The sequence below is a fragment of the Vombatus ursinus genome, unplaced genomic scaffold, assembly GCF_900497805.2.
Source record: "Vombatus ursinus unplaced genomic scaffold, bare-nosed wombat genome assembly UNPS02012179.1, whole genome shotgun sequence".
NCBI lineage: Eukaryota > Metazoa > Chordata > Mammalia > Diprotodontia > Vombatidae > Vombatus > Vombatus ursinus.
Genome location: NW_020951957.1, coordinates 11,827,901 through 11,854,958, shown reverse-complemented (window position 1 = coordinate 11,854,958; position 27,058 = coordinate 11,827,901). Strand labels below are relative to the sequence as shown.

Sequence of the window (27,058 nt, the reverse complement as noted above, 5' to 3'; positions counted from 1 at the left end):
CAGAATTCCCTTTTTAATTACCAAGTTGTCCTTAATCTCTTTGATGTTTTCTTTTCCCTGCTAAATGATAAATTTATCTTTTTGCATGTTTTCTCACATTAGGTCTTTTAGAGGAAGGGATTGTGGGAGGATTAGGTAGTTATTTAAAGTGTTAACCTCTCTCTCGTTCCCCAGGAAAAAAATCAGCTGCTTTCGCTTCTGTTTTCCCAAGTCCCTCCCCTTAGGCTTGTCAGGTTGCTGGGTAGAGCCTTCTGTTAGACAGAGGAGCTGCAGCAGCCTTTCAGGAAGGAAGAAGGCAACTGGGGCCCACAAAGAGCTTCCAGCTGGTCTGTGCATTCTTTAGCTTTTAAATGCTTTCCTCATTCCGGCAAACTTGTACCCTTGTGCTATCTTGTTGGCAATGGCTCCTTCTCCTTCTCTTTAATTTCAACATTTATCCACCTACCAGCACCTTTACTTCCTCTATGCCAGTCTTGCTTCCTCAGAGTCTGAGGCCTGATTTATTATTTCTCTGTTACAGCCAGTAATGTAAAGGAAAAGAAAGTAACTATAGTCCAATGTAGCAAAAATGTTGTACATGAGGGTATCTCTAAACCTAAAGCCTTGCCTTCCACCTATTTGGGAAAAACACCTCATTCATAAATCCTTTGGTTTCCTAAACTCCTGCTGTCCCTTCAGTTCTAAATATTTCCTGAATTCTGTCTTCCAAGACATCTCCTATCTTTTTTTTTTCTTTCCTTTCCTGGCAGAACAGTAAGTATAGTAGGACAACTAAAGTTCTGTCCCAGGGCAGAGGGGCCTGGCATAATTGCAGGCCTTTGGCAGCTAGAAACCACTCAGCCTAGAACCTAGTTAGGCAGAATAATTAGAATAGCAGCCTTCCAGATGACTGCCAAAGTGAGGTGCTTCATTGCTCCACCATGCTTCACCCTTTGTCTCCTGGCATCCTTGCCATCAATGGACTTGTGCCAGTGTCCTTGGTGCTTTTTTGATGAGAAACACTTCTTTTTGTCAGATTGAAGATCCTCTTCCTGTGTAATGTAACATATTAGTGGTTGAATTCATGTCTGGTTGTCTAGGTCCTGAACTGTCTTTTGTAGTGACCTAGCTACAGAAAATTTTAAGGTACATATTAGTAGGGTTGCATAGTTTCTAAAGCAAAATCAAGAATTGTCATCTTGATTTTTGGAATCTTACTTGGTTCTCAATGGCAAAGTAGATCACAGGCTCCCTATATTTAGAGCTGGGTGACCTTGGAAGTCATCCAGTTTAATCCTCTCATTTTTATAGATGAAGAAAATAAGGACCAGTGAGGTTAAGTGATTGGCAGGTGGGGAATATGAACTCCCATCTGATGACTAAATAATCTTTCCACTGTGCAAGAACAGAGACTTGATGTGGATTCAGAAAAATTTGGGTTCAAACCCCACCTAGAAATACATTTTTGTGGACACAGGGACCTTGGGCAAGTCACTTTCACCTCTGTAAGCCTCAGTTTCCTCAACTGGGGAAATGGGGAAAGTAATATCCATAGAACCTAACAGGATTGTTTAAATTTCAAATGATATAATCTATGAATTCTATAAATGACAGTTATTCATTTTAATAGTCTATAAAAGCATCTATTATTTTTAAGAAAAATATGTTTAACGAAAGTATGAAAATTAAAAAATGTTGGTGTAAATACAAATGTTCTAAAACTGCACTATAATTCCGGTTTTTTTGTCTCCCCAACCACCCATAAGCTTTTTCTAAGGCATTTGGATTTTGTTATATTAGCCCAGAGTGCTGAGATATTTTTTAGATCTATTGATGCTTTTTGTTTTTTATATCACTATCATTTCCAGATAGTGTACACCTGCTTCAATCTCCACTTCTGCCCAATTAGTCTTCCCTTATAACCAGGAAAACAGTTAAGCATAAGTTTCTTATGGGACAATAATAAATTCTTACATTACTACACCACACACAGTTTCTGCAGATAGTCCCCAATCTAAGGACTTTTGCTTTGTTTCTATTGGAGTTTTTGTTGTTGTTGTTGTTTTATTACCCTGGAAAGTTTCTGCAAATATTTTGGCATAGATAAGGTTTTTATTTCTCTCTTTACCAGCTTGGGATATATGCCTCAAGAGAGATTTCTAGGTCAAATCAATCAATCAATCAATCAGTGAGCATGTTTCATAATAATAACCAGCATTTATTTAGTGTTTTAAGATTTACAAAGTGCTTTACAAATATTATCTCATTTAATCCTCATAAAAGTCTGGTTAGTAGGTGCTATTTTTTAATTAATTAGTTAATTAATTTTTAGTTTTCAACATTCATTTCCACAAGATTTTGAATTCCAAATTTTCTCCTCATCTCTTCCCTTTGCTCCCCTCACCCCAAGATGTCATGTATTCTGATTACTTCTTCTCCCAATCTGCCCTCCCTTCTATCACCTCCCCTCTTCTCCTATTCCCTTCCCCTTCTGTTTTCCTGTAGGGCAACATAGATTTCTATACCTCATTGCCTGTATATCTTATTTCCCAGTTGCATGTAAAAAACAATTTTTAACATTCTCTTTAAAAACTTTGAGTTCCAAATTCTCTTCCTTCCTCCCTCCCCACCCACCCTCATAGAGAAGGCAAGCAATTCTATATTGGTTATACATGTGTAGTCATGTAAAACACTTCTATAACACTGATGTTGTGAAAGACTAACTATATTTGCCTCAATCCTATTCCACCCCCTGCTTATTCTATTCTCTCTTTTGACCCTGAACCTCCTCGAAAGTGTTTACTTCTGATTACCCCCTCCCCCAATCTGCCCTCCCTTCTATCATCCCCCCTTCTTATTTCCTTCCCCCTACTTTCCTGTAAGATAAGATAGATTTCCATACCCAATTGAGTGTGTGTTTTTAACAAGTAGTCCAGTTTGGGCTGGAATGTAGAGCATGTATGGGGTAATAAAATGCAGTAAACCTGGAAAAACAGGCTGGAACCACCCTATGGAGGCCTTTAAATGTGAAACAATGTGCTTGTATTTTATTCTAGAGGCAAAAGGGAGTCCCTGGACCTTCTTGAGTAGGTGAGTTACGTTTTTCAGACCTGGGCTTTAGGGAAATTACTTTGGCAGCTGTGTGGAGGATGGATTGGTGAGGAGAGAGACTCTAGGAAGAGAGCTCAATTAGGAAGCTATTATAGTGGTCCAGGTTAGAAGTGATGAATTAGAGGGATGCCTATATAATTAGAGTGAAAGAGAGGGATATAATAGATGTGGAGGTAAAAACTAACCAAAATTAGCAAACCAATTGAATATGGGGAGTGGGGGAAAGGGAAAGAATACTCTCCCCGGTTGAGAACCTGAATGACTAAAAAAAAAAAAATAGTGGTTCTCTACAATGAAAGAGAGGGTTTAAAAAGAGTTGTGGGTTTATGTATAGTTCAGTGATTTTTCTTGGGTAATTGCAAATTGTCCTCCAGAATATTTGGTCCAGTTCACTGCTCCATCAATGAACTGATCATTAGTGTGCCTGCTAACAGTCTCCTAACATAGACTTTTTCCATTGTTAACCAAAAGTCACGACTTCACAAGATATGGGTAATACAGCATCATCCATTGTCTTAGCCAACTTGCTGATTGTGAGGTAAAACCTTAGAGATTATATGGCAGGGAGCTGGTGGTACAGTGGATAGTTAGGAAGACCTGGATTCAAATTCAGCCTCAGATACTTACTAGCTGTGTGACCTGGGCAAATTACTTAGCCTCTGTTTGCCTCAGTTTTCTTAACTGTAAAATGAGGATAACAGTAGCACCTACCTTGCAGGGTTGTTATGAGGAGCAAATGAGATCATACTTGTGGGGCAAAAGTGTTTAGCAAAGTGTCTGGCACATAGTAGGTGCTATATAAATGCTTATTCCTTTCCTTTCTAGTTTGGATTTGTATTAGTAGTAATTTGGAGTCATCTTTCATTTGGTTGTTGATAGTCTAAAACACTTCTTTTTGTTTTAAATAGATTTTTATTGATAGGTTGTTTCTGTATTGCCATAGTTTCCTTCATATCTTTCCCTATCACCCTTCCCAGGCCTACCCCACCTTCCAACAATGAATTTCTTTTTATTTTTTTAAAGATAGGAAAACTTCTCAGCAAAATCAATTATATCAAAAATATATATAATATACAATGTTCCTCATTATTACACCTACATCTGCAAAGGAATGGGGGAAGCATCTTCTTATGTCTCTTATTTGGGGCCAAGCTTGTTCTTTATAATTTTATAGTATTTATTTTTGGTTGTTGTTGTTACCATTTGCATTGTATTCATTGTGGAGGTTGTTTTTCTGGCTCTGTTTACTTCACTTTGCATCAGTTCACTTAAGAAACTTTCCAATGTTTCTCTATATTCATCATACTCATTTCTAACAGCACAATAATATTCCATTCTATTCACATATCACAATTTGGCTATTCTCCAATCAATGAGCAGCCACTTTGCTTCAAGTTCTTTACTGCCATAAATGCTACTGTTCTCTTTTGTTATGTGCAGGACTTTTGTGTATATGTCAAACATTTCAATTGCATAATTCCAAATTGCTTTACAGAATGGTTGTACTGATTCATAACCACCAACAAATACATTAGTGTCCCACTTTCCTGAACCCCTCCAACATTGACTCTTTGTATTGTCAGCTTTGCCGATTTGTTGGATGTGAATTGAAAATGCAGTGTAGTTTTGATATATAGTTTTTAAAAATTATTATTAATGATTTAGAGCATCCTTTCATATGACCATTAATAATTTGTAATTCATTTGAGAAGTTTGTTCATATCTTTATTGGGAAAGGAAACTAAAGTTTATATATGTATTTTTATTGGGCCATTTAATTCTAGCCAGTAGCTATAGAGAACAAGCTTCTAACATTAAAACATATATGAAATGCTTCTCTTGAAACGTATTTGTTCAATAGTCCTTTGCTTATGAATGGGAAGTATCTACTACTAAGATGTACTAATATTATTAATTCCTTGTATATCTTATCTATCATACTTTTTATCAAAGATTGATAAAAAAGATTGATACAAAGATTGTCAGTTTCCCTGCTTATCTTATTAGCATTGATTTTGTTTTGTTTGAAAAAGCTTTAATATTTTATAGAGTCAAAATTGGCTATTTAAAAAAATCTATTCTTGCCAATGAAAATTTAGAGCAAAGCTTTATGAGTTTACTATTGTAGAATTCACATTTACATTCCTCCTGGAGTTGAGATGAGGTGAGCTATCAATCTTTGTTACACTTCTTCAGTTCCTTTTGTTTTATTTCATGCTCCCCATGACATTTGTGATTTCTAAAAACCAAAACCGTACAAGATTTGGCAAACTTGCAATTTAATTTTAATAGAGAAGAATGAAATATTCAGTTTGATAAATCAACCGCAAGTGCTATAGCATTGTCACTTCTTAACATCTGAACTAAAACCTATAAAAAGAATTCCTAGAATATGGATAGGAGCAGTTGCAGTCTGTTTGGTAATACCTGCTGGTATACATCAGAAACATGTGGAGGTTGTGAGCTTTTAGCATTTAACAGGTGGGATGGCACTTAACCTGTCCCATATGTCTTATGCTTCTTCTCTAAGAATCCATTAGCAGCCTAGCTCATTGCTTGAATCTTTAATACTCCTTCTTCCCACAAGGACTGATTCTCCATAGAGAGGCAGGAGCTTTTTATAATTTAGATAAAGGCAAATAGATAGGAAAGAGTGCTACCTAATGAAACTTCCAATAATATTTTACCAGCACATCAATAGATATATAGAGAAACTAGATACAGAGGTGGGGAACCTGCAGCCCGCAGGCCACTTATGGCCCTCTAGGTTCTCAAGTGCAGCCCTTTGACTGAATCCAAACTTCACAGAACAAATCACCTCAGTAAAAGGATTTGTTCTGTAAAACTTGGCCTCAGTCAAAAGGTCACACCCAAGGACTTACAAGGCCACATGTGACTTCAAAGTGGCAGGTTCTCCACTCCTGGTCACTAGGAGAGGCCTTAGAGATCATCTAGTTCAATCTCTTCATTTTTACAAGTGAGAAAGGTGAGCTTCAGAGAATGTTAATTTTGTACTACGGTATGTCTGCCATCGTACTGATGTGAGTAGTCTCCCTAATGGTGCAAATTGCAAACCTGTTCATGTCTTCCAATAAATCCTCTACAGAGGATGGTGGCCTATTCTCATGCTGGTGGCCTATTCCTAGTTCTCTTGGAATTATGGGGATGCCAGTAAAGCATGCATTTCCACTTTACCAGAGCATCTTATTTTCCCTAATGATACCTGTTGGTGTCCTCAATGGTCTTTGGTTATCCGGGAATAAGAAAGAAATATTTTATTATGTTTTTTTTTTTAAATCTCAAATAGAGTGAATCGAGTGGTGAACTCAAAGTCTGTTAGATTGGAGTTTGAAGGAACTGATGATGATCTTGCCTCAGGTTGATGTTAGTTGTATAAACACAGGCAAGTCACTTCATTTCATAGAGCCTCACTTTCCACTTCTATAAAATGGGCACAGTAAAACTTCCACTTACTAATACCACTAGATGTTCCTGAGAAGAACACTTTGTAAACCTGAAAGAAGTATAGATATTTTTGTTATTTTGGTCCAAAAGAGTGAATGAAAACTGGTTGTTGTTAGCTTAAAATGTTTCGTGCTTGTGAAGCATGTGAAGATGTTTAAATCACTGACAGGTTGGGATTTGTTCTGGAGGAAGTTTCTATTCTACGAATCCCCTCTATGAGGAAACCCCCCCTCCTTCCCATATTCATGTTTAATAACAAAAATCAATAAATTAATTGAGCCCAGTCAACCATTATAAAGTAACCCAGCACAGGGGATTAAAAAAATCAGATTTTTCTGAGTGTCTTTTTTTTTTTTTTTTTACTGTAAAGACAAGCATCTTATTGATTGGTTTTTTTTTACATAACCGTTATGTCTGGACATTTTCCCCTGGCACCACCACCCCGGAATTGAGTCCTCTCTTTTATCAAGGACAGACAATTAAGGAAAACCAATTGATAGCATAACCAACTACAGCACAACAGTGTATGCAAAACATTGCCCTCATAGTACCCTGAGTCAGAAGGATACATTTCAGAGTCACACTTTATTTGTTTTCTTGTACATTTTAAAAACTTCAAACTCAGCTTCCTTTTATTACTGAATCTATTTTAGCGATTAGAATAATGTTAGATAAGTTTTAGTCTCCAAACTCAGTTTACCTCCTGTAAATCGATTGCAACAAAAAAAGCTAATTGTGTAGCCCATGATCTTCTTTAAAATTGGTATTGTCATAAGATTTTAAAGAAGAAAACTCACCTACTTTAGCAAGAAGTTGTCACTATTTTAAAAGGTACGAAAGTTAAAAAATCTATACTCTAACAAATATTTTAAAACATAACAGGATGGTGGGGGTTATATGTCAGTTTCTCTTTAATAGGCTGTGGTTTTCAATAGATCTAATTTGTGTATGTAGTACATATGAATAATGAATAATATCTTGAACAGCATATTCTAGGTGTAAATAGCTAGCTGCAATAATGTCTCTATTAATAAAGGAGATAGTTCTGTTGTTATTTTTCTTTATCAATACCAGAAGTAGGATTCATATGAAAGGTTGAAAGACATATTCTACAAAATCTGATGAGGAGAGTTAGGTATAAACATCACTGGATTTTAACTAAAATAAAATCAAGTGACCTTGAAAGTATATGTTTAATGCTCTTGAGGCAGAGGAAGCAGGTTGAATTAAGTTTAGGAGAAATAGGGAAACAAACCAGAATTTGGACCAAGGGAAAGAAAGGAAGACCTGTCTGTAAGGAAGAGGGCTGCTGAGGGACCTGGGGAAGAATGGACTCCAGATCCTCTAGGAAGCTAGCAACAGAGGGAGGCTTCTGGGGGATGTCACAGAAAGAGGCCAAGAATTGTAGTCGGAACACCCAAATGAGAGTTCTGGTCTGGGAATCCTTGCTGTGTGACCCTTGGACACGTCACCTAGCCTCTTTAGATTTTAGTTTGCTCAAATGCAGAATAAGAGTGTTAGAAAATATAATTTTTAAAATCCTATGCCCTATCCCTCCACCCCACTCCTACCCTTGCCCCAATTCCAAGGTCTAAAACTCTCAAGAACAGGCCTCTAAGACGTAATTGCTGTCCTTAGCTATTTCACCATAAGGGAGCAGAGGGAGAGATATCACAATATTTTAGAATGGTGAAATTTCATTAACAAGGGCAAAGCTTCTCTTTGAACATGTAAGATATGTGTGTGTTCATATAAGATATGTATATTTACATTGGTTATCTAACTGTGACTCTCCAGAAGCATGAGTAGATATCTCTGGAATTTTATCCTCCCTTTTCCAAGGGTGACTTCAATTTCCTACCTTGAAAGAAAGAGAAGGGTCATGGCTGGGTGTCTGCTCATTCCTTTTCCTGTCTTTAAGAGTGGTATTGGGCTATACTAATATCTGTCTATTCCCTTCTCCTCCTTCCCCTCCACCCCCTATCTACAACCCTTATCCTTGTCTAAGGGTATGAGTCTGATTCAGAATAAAAGCTACTTCCCTCACTAGCCCCATAGTTTACTTGCCAGCATAGTCCCACCAAATGTTACACAAAAGACCACGACAAATAGTTAACAACAAAAAAACACATTTATTCACGCAAACAGCAAAAAGAAATGAGCTTTCTATAGATTAAAATATACCAGAAAATACATAAGTGAATGAGCTGTTTAGATGGAATTGAGGTGAAATGTCAGCTCAATCAAAAGACAGCCTGATTATAACCAACAGAAAATCTAGAAGGGGGGCCATCTAGAAATCAGGGATATGCGGAGGAGTTAGCTTCTACATTTTTGCAGCTTCCAAAGTTCTCTTTCCAACAAGTTCTTGAATCAACTCCACCCCTCAGGCAGACATGGAACACTGAGTCAGCATTTACCAATTAGGGGTCCTGTCAGTGGCATACACAATGCCTCAGGCTTGGCCAGAAACTCAGGTTACAGAAAGTTAAAGAATAAAAAAAAATACAAACTTTGGCTTAATCAACTTATTGTCTGATTGCTAAGTGACAATTAATAATATTTGAAAGATTGTGGAAAAGAAAAGATACATCAGGATTAGAGGTAGGCAAATGTTCTGACTTTCCAAAAACAAACAAAAGAAAAGAGAACAGATTCTACAAACTTTAGACCAATGAACTTGATTTCAGTTTCTGAAGAAATTCTAGAATGAATCATTAAAGGCATTGTGAGAGAATATCTAGGAAAGGAAGCTGTGACTACCAAGAGCCAGCATCATGTAACTTCATCAAGGATAGATAACACCCAATTAACCTTACTTCCTTTTCAATAGTTACTAAATTGTTAGATGAGTGGAATGCTTTGGATATGGTTTACTTAGAATTTAGCAATGCATTTTATAAAACATCTCATACAGTTCTTTTTGGAAAGTTAGAGAGGTATAAATTATATAATAATACAATTAGACTGATTCGGAACTAACTGAATGACCAGATTCAAGGAGTAGTTAATGGTTCAATGTCAGCTTGGCAGGAAATCTCCATTAGTGCTTCAGGGATCAGTAATTAGCTCTGTGTAGTTATTTTTTTTTAAGCAATGACTTAGTCTTAGATAAAAGCAAATGACCTAAGTATGTTTATCAAATTTTCAGATGACATAAACTGGGAAATAAAGATAACATATGGATGACAGAATCTAAAAATATTATGATAGACTAGAGTACTGAACTGAATCTAATGAGATGAAATTCAATGGTGATACTCCTGGTTCAGTACCCTACCTGCCTCTGGATTTTTGGATTAGAAGACCAAGGACCTGGGTTCAGATCTTAACAAATCTTCTGCTAATTACTACTTGAATGACCTTTGGAAAATTACTTCATCTTTTTTGGTCTTTGTTTATTCATTTGTAAAATGAAGGGGTTGAATTAGATGAGCTAGAAGGCCTTCTTACAGTCTGAATTTATAAGCCTGATATGTTGTGCTTAGAGCACTTTAGCAGTGGCAATCTGGCTGTAAATCATTTTATTATGTATTGTGCTCATTAAAAAAATCAACATTAAAATGTAATGTGTATCACAGTAAATAGACTTTGATTCCATTTTCCTTTTAATTGGAGGGAATGCCTTTGATATTCCTAGGTGGTGGCCTCTCTAAATTTTCATAAGGCTAAGTTTCTTGTATTTTATTTCTTATAGTGCTTTCAATGGATTTTAAAATTGAACACACTTGGGATAGCTTACCAGTATCCCATGAGCCAGTACGGATCCGACTGAGTCCAGGTGATGGAGGATTGATGTTGGAAGTGAAGGCTCCATTTTTTAATGATCCTCTAGCCCCACCTGGAGAGCCAGGAAAGCCTTTTGAAGGACTGTGGGATTATGAAGGTAAGTGGAAATGCTGAATTTTATTGCAGTCACTAATCTTTCGTAATATCATCTTGCAAGAACTTCATTTTAAAAGGAGCATGCCTGAACACTTGACATATGTGGTACGAAGATTTCCTTCTGACCCTTGAAACAGGTGAATTCTCTACTCAAAACGGAGCTTGAAACTTACATAACTAGAAGCATGAAAAATAGCCATGACAAATCCAGATTTGGTGATAGCTATTGTGTTTTCTTTCCCTTCCTTCTCCCAACTTTCTCCTCTCATATTAGCATTTGAAAACAGCTCAGCAATGGTAATAGCTTGGATGTAAGGGAAAACTATTTCATTAGGAAAGACTCTCAAATGGCTGTAGTACATTTTTATCTTCTTTAGAGAAGTTTTGGTATAGTATTACTTATAACCAAAACACCATCCACTTCAAAGGGTGAATTTTTCTTTTTAGCTTTAGTCACAAACTTAAGGATAAAGATTATCTAACAAAGGTTCCGAAGTTTTTGTGTCATGAAAAGCTTTTCTGTCTAGTGAAGCCTATGAATCCGTTCTAGAAATAATGTTTCTGAATGCATAAACTATAATGCATAAAATTACAAAGGAAAACAATACTGTTGAATTATAGTTATTAAAATATTTAAAAAACAAGTTTGAAGACTCTAGGTTGAGAACTCCTGATATAATGTAATTAGAGGGTATTGTAGACATACTCTGTGTAAGTCTTCTTACCAAGAAAGGAGAACAAACAGCTGGGCCACATAATTATCAGTGGCCACAGGTAGCCCAAACCTTAAATTCAATATCCTTTAAGATGCCTTTAGTGTCTGTCGTTTCAAAATGATTTGATCTACTTTGTACATGTTTTATATTGACTCAGCCACCAATATGTTGTTTCACCTCATAGGATGTAAGTTATTTGAGGGCAGGGATTGTTTTTATTTTTGCCTCTGTATCCCCAATGTGGAGCACAGTACCTCAGGTGCAAGGTCTGCTAAGCCCTTTTCAGGGCTTCTCATCTACCTTTGGGGTCCTCCTGTCACCCAACTCTCACTTATATCTCCAAGAAGCTGTATCATGTGGATTGGCCACAGCCCAGTAAAACCTCAGAAGATGGGCTAAACCAGGTTGGGGGTGACGATGGGCCTCAAATCCATTGGTGAGTGAAGGGGCTGACTAGTGAAAGGGCTGGCTAGTGAAGGTGTCCCCCCCCCCCCCCGCCCCCGGCCAAATGGGAAGATAACAATTTGTTCCAGTGGCCATGAAAGCAGTTGAAGGAGGTGCTGTGGAAAGCTTGATCAGACATCAAAGACAGGAAAGTCATCCACTGCATCACAGGCTGTCACCAGTTGTCTCGACTTTTGTCTTGCCACTGGACTTCAATGTCTCTGGGCAACTTTAAGCCTCACTCAAATCCAATTTACGTTCGAGTCAAAAGACATCACCCATACCATTTATGTGGACTATTTGTGCCCAACCTGTGGTAGAACCTTCTGAGCTCATACTGGCATAATCAGCCATAATGTACATTAACTTGATGTTGTTTTGGGCCTCTTTTAGCAGGAAGGACAAAAAACAACTACAACAGTGGAGCACAGTGCCTGTCACATAGTTCTTGTTGACTGAGTGGTGTAATGCTGATACTTCAAGTATTTTAAACTTTGAAACTATGCAAGTAGATTAAAAAGTACTGATTATACCACATTATCATGTCTTCCTATTTTACAGAAAACAATTCAGTGCTTTTAAAAAAAGTTCTAAGCCTTGTGTGTGGAGTGCTTTTATTTGTTTTTAATGTAAGCCTGTGATTTCTTTGGGGTAGGGGTACTCCAGATCTGCAAACTCCTTCTGCTAAGGCAGAACTCTATCTGTGACTAAGAGTCTAAATGTATTGCCTGGAACACTGGTTTACTTGCTATCACACAGGTAGTATATGCTAAAGGCAGGACTTGAATCCAGGTCTTCCTGACTCCAAGGCTGACCATCTAGCTATTACACCAGTTTGGCATTCATGGAGTTTTAAGAATATTTTTTTTGGTGGGAGAGGGGAGAGGGAAAATGACAAACCACTTTTAGCCAATTATTATTTTAAAATAACATATATTTTATGTACATATATATATTTGTAATCCTTAGTAAGAGTAGAAGTTACATAATTCAAAGGGAAGAGATATCATTTCTCCTTTTTTCATATAATTATTTTAAAATAACAAATATATATATATATATATGTATGTGTGTGTGTGTGTGTGTGATCCTTAGTAAGAGTAGAAGTTACATAATTCAAAGGGAATAGATGTCATTTCCCCTTTTCTTCTTATGAGTATTTTTCTTCTCTTCTCTTGGCGATAGATATTGCCCAGCAAAATTCACCCCTTGAAGTGGATGGTATTTTAGTTAAAAGTAATAATATACCAAAACTTCCCTAAAGAAGATATAAAGGTACTATAGTGATTTAAGAGTCCTGCCTAATTTATCAGTTTAACAAAGTCTTATTAAGTGCCCACTATGTGTCTGGCACTGTGCTAGATATTACGAAAACAAAGATAACAATTGAAGTTTATTTATCCTCATAGAGCTTATATTCTACTGGGGAAAACAATATGTGCTCACATAATATAAAATACAAAGTAATTTTGAAGGGAGAGGTTGAGGAGAAGCACTAATTCCTGAAGGGATCAGCAAAAACCTGGCATTTGAATTGAATACTTTAATGAAACTGTGGGGTCAGTCCATCCTTCCATGGACCACAGTTGAATCATGTAAGGCAGGGAAAAAAGTCTCTCAGTTTTCTCTGATTGTTCTACATGCACTGATGGGTGACTTTTCCCTTTGCTGCTTAGCTGGTACTCAATTTAAGCTTCCTATATTTACAAAAGTTACTATTTAATTTCAATATCCATTATGCTCACACAGAAGTCACCTTCCAAATCGCTTAAGAATCAAGGTAGAATGGTTCTGCACAGGTGACCAGTGTTCTGTTTCCCATCCTACACACTTGTTGATCTTTTAGTTGCAAAGTTATTGCCAGAGATTTTTAAAAAATGAAGATAAAAACTCACTTAAAACAACTCCTTCAGTTTTTTTTTTCAATGAATGTGGAAGGATGAAAAGCAGCAATAATTCCTGCTGGTTTTAGAGTTAGTGACTCATGTATAGCCAATGGAATAGTAATTTCATTTATTCAGCAGATATTTATTCAGTGCTGTACTCTTCTGCCTCTCAATTCCTGGCTTTATAATCTTAAGCATCTCACCTGATCTTTCTGATCCTTAGTTTCCTCATTTGTAAAATAGGACTAATAAAAATAAAAGGTACTGTACTAGGTACTTTGGGAGATGAAAAGATGAGCAAGATACTAATTTTTGCTGCTGAGGATGGTGGAGTCTGTTGGGTGGACAAGACAAGTATGGGAAAAACACTAATACAACATGTAGTAAGAGGAATATCATGATAAGTGCACATTACTATGTACATGCTGTCTATGTAAAGCACTTTGCGAATTTCTTAGCATCATACAAATATCGGTTATTTTAATTATCACACATAGGCCAGTAGTAGGTAAGTCTCAACAAATAGCTTGAAATTAGAGTATGAAGGGTCTTGAATACCACACTATTAAATGTCATGAATATATAAATTATACTTTTTAAAGGAAAGAATAAATGGTTTCCTGGTAAAGTACAATCCCATTCCTAAAATATGTTATTTTTCTTTTTTAAAGTGGTGGAGGCATTTTTCTTGAATGACAAAACCCAACATTATGTTGAAGTTGAACTTTGTCCGTAAGTATGAAGTCTTCTTATTTGAATCCATCTGTTTGTCCATGATTAATTCATTGTTGCCTATATGGAAAGCATGTAGTATGGTCATAGTTAATTCCAGTTAATTAGGATCATAGATATAGGGAGCTTAGAGATCATCCAGTCTAATCCTTTTATTTGAAAGATGAGGAAACTGAGAGGTTAAATGACATATTAAAGGTTGTGCAAATATTAAGTGGCAGAAGTGGGATTTGCCACACTACCTCCTGTTCTTTCTATTATTCCCACACACTGCCTTATAGGGGAAGGGAAAATTTAAATTAATTAATTCAAATTAGAACCATAGAGCTGTTAGGATGGATTTATTATTTACCAATAAAACAATACATTGCTTTATACAACATACATATTCCTAAACTTTGGTCTGCAAATTAATTATTTGTAAGTCATTATATTTTAAATGTTCAGGGGAGCAGGCTTTTAATAGAAATTTGTAGTGAAAATATTTCAAGGACTGATTCATTTGTAAAATTACTTAGGAATCACTAATTGAGTTATCTGTATGATAAATCTGGAATTTTATGTGCCAGGTATTTTAAAATCACAGATACAGACGCATTAAATTAGCTTAATAAAATGTTTCATTCTAGGGAACCTGTTTTAATATGTAGATAGTTATTTCAAATCAGTATAGCAATATATCCATAGTCACATCTTGACTGCTTGAAAAATATTGGTAGCATCAACCTCATTAAATTATTAAATATTTTAAATAGTCCTGTGCCATCTTGGGTTACATATGCTCTTAACTTTCTTAGAAGACTTTTTTTCGTAAATAGAATGTTATAGTGGGTAGAGCAATGGACTTGGAATCAGGAAGACCTGGGTTTTAAGCTCACCTTATATACTCAGGTTCATAGATCTAGATTTGGAAGAAACCTTAGTGGTTATTACGTTCAACACCCTCATTTTACAGATGGAGAAACTGAGGCCAGGAAGGGATAAATGACTTGTCCAAGGTCACATAGGTAATAAATGGCAGATTCAGGTTATGAACTCAGGTCCTTCCACTGCAAATCCAGCTCTCTCTACTATACTCTTCTGCCTCTCAATTCCTGGCTTTATAATCTTAAGCATCTCACCTGATCTTTCTGATCCTTAGTTTCCTCATCTGTAAAATGGGACTAATAATATCTTTTGCACGTACCTTACAGAGTTGTGAGGATCCAGTTAAAGTGTATATATAATATGCTTTGCAGACTTTAATGAGACATGTAAATGTCAGCTAGCACTAATATTTACAGTGCAAAGGTAAATTATTAGTCCAAATGCCACATGAGAGAGATCTTGGTTAAAGAGATTTCAGTTTATTTTATTATTTACTTAATTGTAAGAATGACAACTTGGCATAGTGGATAGAGGGTTAGCTTTGCAACCAGGAAGACCAGGATTCCAGTCCTACCTCTGACATATGGTAGCTTTGTGACTCTGGGTAAGTCACTTAACTTCTCAATGCCCCAAGCAACTAGTGTTGGCGTAGGGACTTTCTACACTAGGAGCTCCTCACTGAGGAACTCATAGATCTGGGCCAAAAAAAGCCAAAACAATTTAAACTCCTTTGGCACTCTAGCATTGAGTTGTTCAGTTTTCAAAGTAACTATAACCCTCCACTTCTTTCTAATCTTTCTCTAACACTTAGTTGAATACTTTGTACTACTCTTCAACACATATAATAGTACTTTCCCCACAACTCTTTGAAATGGAGATGGGGTGCTGGTGGAGTTAATTCTCATCCTCATTTTAGAGATGACAAAACTGAGGTTAAGAGAGCTCTTGCTCATAGTCACTCAGCTAATACTGCAACTAGATCATAAACTTGAGTCTTCTAACTCCCTATCTAGTACTTTTTGAACTTTACCATGCTAGAGGATTGGGGGCAGCTAAGTGGTGCAATGGATAGAATGCTGGGCTTGGAATCAGGAAGACCTGAATTCAAATGTGACCGTAGACACTTATTAGCTGTGTGTCCCTGGGGCAAGTCACTTAACTCTCTTTGCCTCAGTTTCCTCATCTATAAAATGACATGGAGAAGGAAATGGCAACCACTACAGTATTTTTGTCAAGAAAACTCCAAAAGGGGTCATGAAGAGTTAGACACGACTGAAAACAACTAAACAATAAAATGCTCGAGGATGAAAATGGAGATGGGGTGAAGATATTAGATATTTATACTAGATTGTCAGCTTCATGAGGTCAGAGACCATGTCTTCTTTATGTTGGGCCTCCTTAGCACCTAGTATAGGACTGGGTCATGCTTAAGTGTTTAAGAAATGATGAAATGAAGTGCTAAATTGCACAGTTCCTTATAGATTTAGTAGAAAAGCCCCGAAACAGTGGATTACATGAGATTGTACATGCTTTCAGTCATATTATTTTATGCCAGCCTTAACTCCTATCAATTTTGCAGTTTCCAATTATTTTTGTAACTAATATGTAGACCAACCCCACTTCTGTAGTCTAGATAACCACTTGGACATGACAGAATAAGAGACTAGTAGAGCATTTCTGACTATCTCACCATTCTCTGCCCCTTCTCCCTGATGTAGTTGAGGGGTGTAGAAACCCCAAAATACTGAGGTATAGGGAGGAGATGTCTGGAAAGAATTCTCAGACTCAAGTAGTCTTCCAGTCAGGTGGCAAAAAGTTTATTATAATGTTAAAATGGTGGGCAGAGCTCCTAGGGAATTTTTGTAGTGAAAATGATAATAAAAATGGTCAATAAGAAGATAGATATCCCAGGATAAATTAGAAGGTGATAAGAGAGCACTTAGCTGCCTTTAAGACATTCAGATCACCTGACCAGGATGAACTACATCTTCAGGTACTGGTGGATGTAATCGCTGAACCACTGTCATTAATATCTGATGGAAAGATCACAGAAAATTGGAGAGGTACAAGATTGGATACAGATAAATGTCCCAATTTTTGGAAAAAGGGAAGAGAATATAGCCTGCAAATTAAAGGCCAGGGAGCCTGTTTAGTTCCTGGGAAAATTTTAGAAAGTATCATTAAAAAGATATGTAGTGAAGATATAAAAAGGGAAACAGTGACTCAAAAAGCCAGCATGGTTTCATCAAGACCAGTTCATGCCAGACGAATAGTATTTCTTTTCTTTCCTTTACTTTTCTTTTTCTTTTGGACAGTGTTGCTAATGAGATTAGAGGAAAGCTGTAGGTGTAGTTGACAAAGCATTTCATAAAATATCTCTTGTCATTCTTATGGTGAAGATGAAGAGATGTGGATTCTACTATAATGCAATGAGATGGATTCAGAACTAAATGACTTGGAGGAGTCATAGAATAGCTAATTGTTACTGTCAATATAGCAGGAGGTCTCTAGTGAAATGTCCCAGAGACCTGTGCTTGGCCCTGTGCTATTTGACATCTTTTATCACTGACTTGGATAAAGGCATAAATGTTCTTCAAATCTGCAAATGATACGAAACTGGGAGGTATCACTAACACACTAGATGACAGGCTCCAAAAATTTCTCAATAGGCTCGAGTATCAAACAATATGATAAAATGAAATTCAATAGAAATATAGAATCTTACACTTGGATAAAAAACAACAACAGTAAAATAACACACCAACTTTGGAAGTACAAGATGGGGGACAACAGTTTGTCTCGAAAACATCTGAGTTTTAGTGGATTGTAACATCAACAGGAGTCAGCAGTGTGATAAAGGTAGCCAGAAAAGCTAATGCAATCTAGTTCCATATTAAGTGAATAATAACTTTCAGTTATAAGGAAATGATAATCCCTCTGTACTCTACCCTGGAGAGACCACATGTAGAATATTATGTTGAGCCCCTATAGCTGCCACCCAGGAAACCAACCTTTGTGGAGATGTGATTTGGTAATTGCTTCTGCAGGGACTGACACAGCTACTGAAGACCAAGAAAAGAAAGTTCTCACCACTAAAATGCAAGAAGTCCAGAATGTGTTTGTGGAGATAATATTAATGAAGCGGCATCACCATCTGCTTTGTAGCTTAATCCTGAGGATCGTGGAGTCTTTCAATCTAATTTACTGCTCAACTCTCCCTTAAGTGTTATCTTAGCCTATGAGAATTGTGAGCTCCTAGAAAACAGGGACAGTCATGTTTTTCTGTTTATAGCTCAGCACTTAGCACAGTCCTTTTCATCCTGTATGACCTTTTTTTTTTTCTTTTTGGTGAGGCAGTCAGGGTTAAGTGACTTGTCCAGGGTCACACAGCTAGTATGTGTTAAGTGTTTGAGGCTGGGATTTGAACTCAGGTCCTCCTGACTCCAAGGCCAGAGCTCTAACCACTGTGCAACCTAGCTGCCCCTACAATAAGCTCTTAATAAATGTTTTTTCATTCATTTCATTCATTCACTCATTCCTTCTTTACACCATACTTTAAGAAGGATGTTGACAAACTGGAGGAAGTTCGAAAGAGGTTAGTAATGATGGTGAAGGGTACTGGATCAATGTCCTATGAGGATTGGTGGAGAGTTCTGGGAATATTTAACCCTAAGAGAGAACACTTAAAAGGGATGAATAAACTCTGAGGGGCCTCAGGTTCAGGGCTTGATGTGATTGGCCCAGGGTGGGGAACCTGTGTCCTTGAGGCCACACATGGTCCTCTAGGTCCTCAAGTGCAGCCCTTTGACTGAATCCAAACTTCACAGAACAAATCCCCTTAATTAAAGGACTTGTTCTGTAAATCTTGGACTCAGTCACAAGGCCATACCCAAGGATCTAGAGGGCCGTATGTGACCTCAAGGCCACAGGTTCCCCACTCCTGGCTCATTAGATTATAATAAAGCTAAGTATACCTTTACTAAGATCTTCAAAATCAATAGGAATTTTAGCAATTACGGATATAGTATAATGAAGGTTGGACACAGTGGCAGACAGGGACAGTTCCTCATATCTCTTTTATTTCCCTCAGAAGATCATCCTTGGTCACAATAGTGGCAAGCTGTGCAAAGGGGGTTACTTCCTCATTCTGATTCTATGTAAACAGAAGAACTTAGTTGGATCCTGGCCTAAGCTCAACCAGGATATTTGATAGCTTTCTTCAGGAATTTGAAGGGCTATCACTGAAGAAGAGGTATGAAACTTTTGTTTGGCCCTAAAGGGCAGAGGACCAATGGTTAGAAGCTGCAGAGAGACTAATCCAGGCTTTCAGGGAAGGCTTCCTAACAAGCAGAACTGTTCACAAGGGGAGTGAGCTGCCAGGGAAGGCAGTGGGTACTCTCTCCCTAGAGATCATCCAGCAGATGACCCCTTGGATGACCACTTGTTAGATATTTTATAATGGGGATTCCTTTTGGGTATGGGTTGGACTAGACCACCAAGGTCCTTTCCAATGCTCAAGTGCTCTTATTCTGTTAATCTACCTTTCCAGATTTATTGTACATTATTCCATTCCACACAGTATATTGCAATCAAATTAGCTTTCTTGCCTTCTCATGTTCAGCATTCTATATCCTTCCTCTGCTTTGTATAGCCATTGTGTCCCCATGGCTGAAAATCACTTACTCCTCACTTCTGCCTCTTACAAACCCTTCAATGCTCAGCTCAAAGGTCACCTCCTGCATTGATCCAGTTGCCAGTTCCCCCAACCAATTTACTTTGTATTTACCATATATACATATATATATATGTATATATGTATATATACACATACATACATATATATTTATGTGTATATAATATTCATCCGATAGAATATAATATACCTTATATGTTCCCTTATGCAATATTTCATTGCCATAGGTGCTTAATAAGTGTCTTTAAGTGATTGATTGATATATAATCTCATTGATATGTGTATTCCCTCCATCAGTGTAGATCACAACCACTATGTTTTCATCCTTTTATGCTGTGCAGTTCTTGTCTATGTTCTTCTATAGAGCCCCCATGGAGCATCTGCCAATATATGGGAGGCCTTTCCCTAGTTCTTCTTTTTTTTTCTTTTTTGAGGCAATTAGGGTTAAGTTACTTGCCCAGGGTCACACAGCTAGTGAGTGTCGGTGCCCAGATTTGAACTTGGGTCCTCCTGACTCCAGGGACAATGCTTATCCACTGTACCACCTAGCTGCCCCTCTCCCAGTTCTTTTTACCCATCACGATGCTCTGGCACTTCTGGTGGTGCTGTGGTAACACATGATCTTGTCGTTTCTTATCTGGTGACCTGTTGCTGGGATCAGAAAACAACACCCTCTTCTGTGACCCTAAGATTCATTCTGAGATCCCCTGTCCTGGTTTAGAGTAACAGTATTGTGATCTTCTTTTACTCATGAGGGAGTGGCTCCAAGTCTCTGATCCTCCGTTATTCTACAGTCTTTGCCCTAGTCACTTGCCTGTGGGTTAAATCTGTGATCCTGTGCTTAAGTTGTTGTCTGAGTAACTAGGCTATACTGCTTCTTCATACTTCACCATCTTGGCTGATATCCTGGTAAGTGACTTGTCTAAGGTCATACAGTTATACCAGGATGCTTCTTAATGAGGTGGAAAATAGCTTTCTTATGAAAATGATCTTCAGTCTATTTCATAGACCCTATGATATGTAAATTGGTGTCAGTTTCCTTATGGCAGTTTAGTTTAGGGGGAAGTTCTGAGATTCTCTCCAAATGAAGTAATACTTTCTCCTATTTTATGCCAGTTTTAGTTATTTAACAAGATTTCATAATTCTGATTACACAGTGATAGAATTTCAGAATTGAAAGGGCCTTAATAGTCATCTAGTCCTAACCCCTACCTGAAAAAGATCTCTACAACATAGCCCACAAGTGGTCCATAAGTTCTTTGAAGGCAAGGATAGTTTTTTCCTTTTGTCTTTGTATCCATAGTGCCTAACATGGTCTGTGTACGTAATATGTGCTTAACAAATTTTTATTGTATTTCATTGGCCTTCTGGTCTTTACTTGAAAATCTGAAATGAAGGGGAAACCCACTACCTCTTTTTTTTTTAACTTTTTTTGGTTAGGCAATCAGGGTTAAGTGATTTGCCCAGGGTCAGACAGCTAGTAAGTGTCAAGTGTCTGAGGCCAGATTTGAACTCAGGTCCTCCTGACTCCAAAGCCAGAGCTCTATCCACTGTTCCACCTAGCTGCCCCCAAACCCACTACCTCTTAAAGTGGCTCATGCTACTTCTGGATAGCTTTAATTGTTAAGGAAGTTTTCCCTTATGTCAAACCTAAATTTTCCTCTTTGTAGTTTCCACCCATTGCTTATAGTTCTGTGTTATGTTTTATCCAAAGCACACGAAAGGCAATATTAGCCCAGCACATAACTTTTTTTGTATAGAACTGCATTTGTCATAAATAAGTCCCAGGCTATAGGAAGATAGGAACACTACTGCATTGTTAGTGGAGCTGTGAATTGGTCCAATCATTCTGGAAAGCAATTTGGAATTTTATGAAGAAAGGGACTAGGATGTCTACATCCGTTGAACCCGAGATTTAATTGCTAGTCATATATCCCAAGGAAGTTAATGACAAAAAGAAAGTCCCCATATACACCAAGATATTTACAGCAGCACTTTTTGTAGCTGCAAAGAACTAGAAGCAAAGTAGATTTCCATTTATTGGGTAATAACTAAACAAGTTGTGGCACACAAATGTAATGGAATAATACTATGCTGTAACAAGTGTTAAATATAATGAATATGGAGAAACATGCAAAAACATATAAATTGATGCGAAGTGAGGTAAGCAAACAAGGAAAACAATCTACAATATAACTGCAACAATGTTTATATAAAGAACAACACAACAATTGGAACTGAAGCTTCGAAATGATGACCAAACTTGTCCCTAAAGAAGAGTTATGAAAGTGCACCTTCCTCTCTTCTTTGAAGATGTGGGAGACTTCAGGTATAGGATACTACAGATGTCAGGCTTTTTCAATGTGATGATGAGGTCTGTCAAACTGTCCCCTCACCTTTTTAAAAAAATTTTTGTTATAAAAGATGGTTCTCTGGGAAGAAGAGGAGAGATATATTGGGGAATGTAGGTAATTTGAAAACAAAATATGTAAACTTCATTGGAAAAGAAATTAATGGGCCCCTTGCTCTGGAGTTGGGAAAATTCAAATATGTCATTTTTCAGTAGTCACTTCTCTGCTTTCATTGGTTCAATATTTTCATTTGGTTTTTTGTTATTGGAAAACTTTGTGACAGAAACTTTGATACAGAGTAGTGAGAGATATAATTTTGGTTTCTTTAAAGTACTTACAAGGTATTTTTGTTTTGACAGCCATGGACAGCACTTGGTGATTTTACTATGTGGGAGAAGAAAATCTTGGAAAGTAAGTAATGAACTGCATAGGAATCAGGCTTTTCAAATATCCCGGTGCTTTCTGTACTGGTGCAAATTTGTCACATTACCTTATTTACTTCTTCCATTTTGCTGTTGTTCTAGCGAGAGCTTGCTTTATCATTCGAGGTGTGCAGACATGAGAATACATGGGAAGGTAAAGCTCATCTTCCTTGGAGTTATTTTCCTCCTGGTGTAGATAAATTTAATTCATTTGCGATACATGGATCAAAAGCTGGAAGAACTTATGAAGCACTTTACCCCATACCACAGGATGAGATAAAAAAAGGACAAGAGCCTGATTTGTAAGTAGAAAATGTGTAATTAATTGTATTTGGAGTATAGGGTACTGTGATTCCATTGATTTTGGGAGGACATTGCTCACTTACTTATACTAAGTGCTCTGCTTTAAGTGTGTAATCCAGTCCTATGTACCCTCTGGCTCCTTGGTTAATACACATTGACTTGTTGACTAACACAAGCTCTATAGTTACTAGCCTCAGCTTTTTCAGACCTTTTTAAGAGCATAAATAGAGCCTCAATGGTGAAGAAAGGAGCTGTTAGCAGAAGGTTTGCTATTTGGACACAGACTCTGATTCATCCCAAAATATATGACAATGTTTCCATTCAGTTCTGTCACTTTCCACAATCCCTATGCCCTCCCTTTTCACCAATTTTGCTTCTAAGTTCTTTCTTCTCTTCTCCTCTTCCTATCCCTAGTATTTTTTTTTTAAATTCTGTATTTCCCACTTCTTTTCTCTTAACTTTCCCCTCTCTTTTACCACTGTGCTCTTCTCTTTGGCCATTCTTCATTCTTCTTTTCCACTCAGTTCTTTAATTTTTCCTTTTAATGCAACCACTGTACTGTTCTATCCTTCTTCTTCATATTCTGCCCATTTTACTCCAAACATGACAGGTACACAGGTCAGTGTGACTCCATCTAGTCAAGTAAGGAGGGTCAGGGAGCCAGGAATAATTGGTTCAGACATTGAGTTGGTATTTCTTTACCCATGTTATTGTCAGGGCTTGCTTTCTTTTTGCTCCTCTCCCCCTTTGCCCCAGATACCTAAGCTCCATGTGAGTGACCCACCACTACCAGGGTACCCTCTCCTTTTCTATTCCTTTTGCTTCCTCCATGACCATGGGTTGACCAGACCCTATTTGGGCCATTTGACTGATCATATCAATTTATTGAGGTGGAAATTACCAATTCTGTTCATTCTAGTGAGATGTAGGACTGCCAGACCTTATCATCTGTTCTGCCATTGTATTTTAAGGTCCTTTGGGCTTTGCCATTTGCCCTGACTCTATACTCTCCAGACTCTTGGGCATTATCATCTGATTTACTGGTGTAATTTAAGGATTCCTAGGTCCTTGTCATCAACCCTGGGGTCCTTAAGTTGCATCAATAGAACCCTTAGGATTTCTGGGCCTTTCCACCTGCTCTTTTAGCTGAACTTTCTTTTATTTATTGTCTCCTCCAATTAGAAGGTGAACACCTTGAGAGTAAAGATTGTCTTACTTTTTTTCTCTTTGTGTCCCTAGAGCTCAAGAGTAAGTGCTTACTAAATGCTTTCTCAGTCATTCATTCATCCATTCATTCACTCATTCCATCATTAATTACTTAATTCCTCTCTGGCCTTGTACCAGCTATCATCACTCTTCTACTCTTTTCCATAGTAGTTATGACTGATGGGAGACTTGGCCCATATACAAACGTATTTATTTATTTGCACTCCTGGTCAAGGTAGAGTAGGTAATAATTGCAATTTTTCAGAGCATAGCTGCTGCACTGGTACGTGGGAGGAAATCTATTTTTCCTTTTTTTTCATAAGTCCATGGTGGAACCTTTGTAACAGTCCATTGTTCTTCCTGAAAAGGGAAGAACTAAGTCTTAAACTTGATAATACAGGATAGCATGTGGAGCTGAAACTTTTTAGAATAGCTTCTTAAATTTCGGTAATGAAAACAATGGCAACAAAGTTTGACTCCTTCCAATATTTGGAAAGGGCATGTGGATATCTTTGTTTAAAGCTATATACGAATGAAAGATATTTTCAAGACATTGACTGTTAAACCATGAGAGTGTTTTCAGATCAAGAGAAGTTGTTCCTTTATTATACTGTCTACTTTGGAGTTCCTTAAAATAGAAAACTGTCACATGAAAGATCTGACAAAACAGAATAAATTCTCCTTCAAGACAGCTATTTTCCCTAGATTGAAAATCCATTTCAACTCCCTCTCCATTTTCTTTTCCTTTTAGCCATCGCCTGGAATACTTCAAGTCTTTTAGTTTGAATACGATTTTTGGAGAGGAGTGGAAACAGCCTGAATCAGACCTTTGGATGTCACAGAAGCCTACTGCAGAGGAGAATAAATAATTTCATTTCTGTTTTCTGCCTTCTTGAAAAATCAACAAATTACATGCTGCAACCTCTTAAAGGAAACTGAACATTTGAACAATACATATTTGCAAAGATGATGTTGAAAAGTGAGTTTTTCAAGAGCTACATGACATACAGGTTAGTGCTCAAGATAATAAAATGCTTGTGAATGATCTTGTCTACAAGTAAATCATTTCCTGCTGTCAATCATCCAAGAAGTCATCATGTCATTGACCTAACGGGCAATTTCCTTGCCACTTATCTAAGCATTTCTAGCATATCTGCCTCCATAAACTCGGGGTTAGGCCAATTCTCCATTCCTTAGTCCCTCTCCATCAATTTGAGCTCTCTTTCTCCTCTTTAATTCAATTAGATTCAACAAACTTTTGTTAAATACTAACTATGGTAATAGCAGCTTGATGACACAATGAATTGAGAGCTGGACCTGGAATCAGGAAGACCTGATATCTGGTCATAGACATGTTCTAACCAAGTGATCTTGGGTGAGTCATTTAACCCTCTTTCCCTCAGTTCCCTCATCTGTAAAATGCTCTGGAGAAGGAAATGCAAACTACTCTAGTATCTTTGCCAAGAAAACCCAAAAGGGGGTCACAAACAGTCAGATATGATTGAAAAGACTGAATAACAACAATGTTGACTAGATGTAAAACAAAGATGTACTTGCCCTCTAGGATTATACATTCCCCTCAAGGGATAGAATATAGCATATAAGTAAGTAAATACAAAGTATATGTGGTGTAAAATTCTAGAGGGAATGCTTGTTAAATAAATGAATGAGAAGAAAGCAATAATAGTGAGGGTCTGGGGAATCAGGACAGGCCTCATGTCAGAGGTGATTCTGAATTGTGCTTTGAGAAAAGCTGAGGATTCAAAGAATTGGAGGTGAGGCAAGATTTCATTTATGTAGCCTCACACATCTATCTGCTCTTTGAGCTGGTGGGAATAGGATCATTGATTCAGATGAGCAAGCCCTTTTCCCAACATACCAACTGTGCATTATAGTATGGATAATAGAAATATTTCGGTGAAATCAATTTAAACAAGAAATCTAATTGGAAATGAGGGATTAGGATATGAAGTGATTTGTTTATTCAATATGCAATTGTACAAAGAGGCCTTTAATAATGTTACTGTTGGGTTCAAAATATAAGGAAATGTGAAAAATCTGTGATATTGTCAGCAAAGAGGGACTCAAAATGTGGGAACTCCCTCCACTGATGTGAAGCCAGATTGCAACCTATCTGTGAATTAGTAGATAAGTTCATGAGGGTTGCCAGAAGCACAGGGAGGTTAAATGAATTGTTTAGGGTCACATAGCAAGTAAATATCAATGACAGTATTTGAACCTAGGTTTTTCTAACTCTAGACACAACACTCTATCTACTATGTCATACTACCAAAATATCAACTGGAAATTCATTGAAGAAAACAACTTAGAACATAAATCTTGGTATGCCCCTGAATTTTCACTTGTATTAACTCTTCTTACCTATCCTTTAATCACTGAATGGGTGTTGCCTCAGACAAACTGAGACCTGGGAAAGACCTTAGCTTAAAAAAAGGCCAAGGTCTACCACTTCATCTGGGCCATCGCCAATAGTACTGATTTATGTCTTGCCACTAAACTCCAAATGACACTGGCGGAGAGAGTAAGGCTGATGATTTTGCACAGTCCTGCCTCACTTAAATTAAATTCACTTGCAAGTCAAGATGTCACCCTCCTGCTGTCATTGGTCCTCTTTGAGACCGAAGGACAAACAACCACAACAATTCATAAACCCTGCTCCTTTCCGTAATCTCATTTGTGTTACTGAAATATGGTTCTGTTAGCCTGTTGAACAAGCCAATCGGTGTTCAGTGTTTAAATTATGAGCTTTAAGAGATGACTACCTGAGAGACTTGTATTAGGAAGAGAATTGAGATTTATTGGAAGGATACACAGGAAGAAAGCCCTTTAGGCTATTGCATAAATCTAGACCATGATGTGAATAGGGGGTGCATTCAATCTGTTCACCTCTTTACTGACTGCTAGGGATATGGTGGCCCCCACTGGTTAATAACAAGGACAACATCTCATGTACTGAGTGTTTGGAGGCTCTTCCTGT

The 27,058-nt window shown here is 37.4% G+C and overlaps 2 protein-coding genes across 4 annotated transcripts in view; both read left to right on the top strand.

Annotated features, from left to right (window-relative positions):
- Nucleotides 1–259: 259 nt before the first annotated feature.
- On the top strand, nt 260–25,092 carry LOC114039691 (UPF0462 protein C4orf33-like). 2 transcript variants are annotated; one of them, XM_027857564.1, is made up of 7 exons: nt 266–326; nt 3,036–3,069; nt 10,253–10,441; nt 14,158–14,218; nt 22,489–22,540; nt 22,654–22,853; nt 24,812–25,092. In XM_027857564.1, exons 3-7 carry the CDS (start codon nt 10,261–10,263, stop codon nt 24,927–24,929), a joined length of 612 nt encoding a protein of 203 aa, XP_027713365.1. In that variant the 5' UTR covers nt 266–326; nt 3,036–3,069; nt 10,253–10,260; the 3' UTR covers nt 24,930–25,092. The 2 variants fall into 2 exon arrangements, with proteins under 2 accessions (XP_027713364.1, XP_027713365.1); XM_027857563.1 differs by lacking the exon at nt 3,036–3,069 and having other exon boundaries at nt 260–326.
- LOC114039692 (UPF0462 protein C4orf33 homolog) overlaps nt 24,937–27,058 on the top strand; it is a 69,703-nt gene continuing 67,581 nt past the window's right edge. For both annotated transcript variants that reach the window (XM_027857566.1, XM_027857565.1), the window contains exon 1: nt 24,937–25,070. In XM_027857566.1, the coding sequence (XP_027713367.1) occupies nt 25,027–25,070 (44 nt within the window). In that variant the 5' untranslated portion in view covers nt 24,937–25,026. The remainder of the gene's footprint in view (nt 25,071–27,058) is intronic.

Bases quoted from the DNA above. Each gene is read 5' to 3' on its own strand.
- LOC114039691 (XM_027857563.1), top strand. From the start codon at position 10,261: ATGGATTTTAAAATTGAACACACTTGGGATAGCTTACCAGTATCCCAT. The intron at 10,442-14,157 runs GTAAGTGGAAAT...TCTTTTTTAAAG, and splicing joins AGGACTGTGGGATTATGAAG to TGGTGGAGGCATTTTTCTTG. The intron at 22,541-22,653 runs GTAAGTAATGAA...CTGTTGTTCTAG, and splicing joins GGAGAAGAAAATCTTGGAAA to CGAGAGCTTGCTTTATCATT.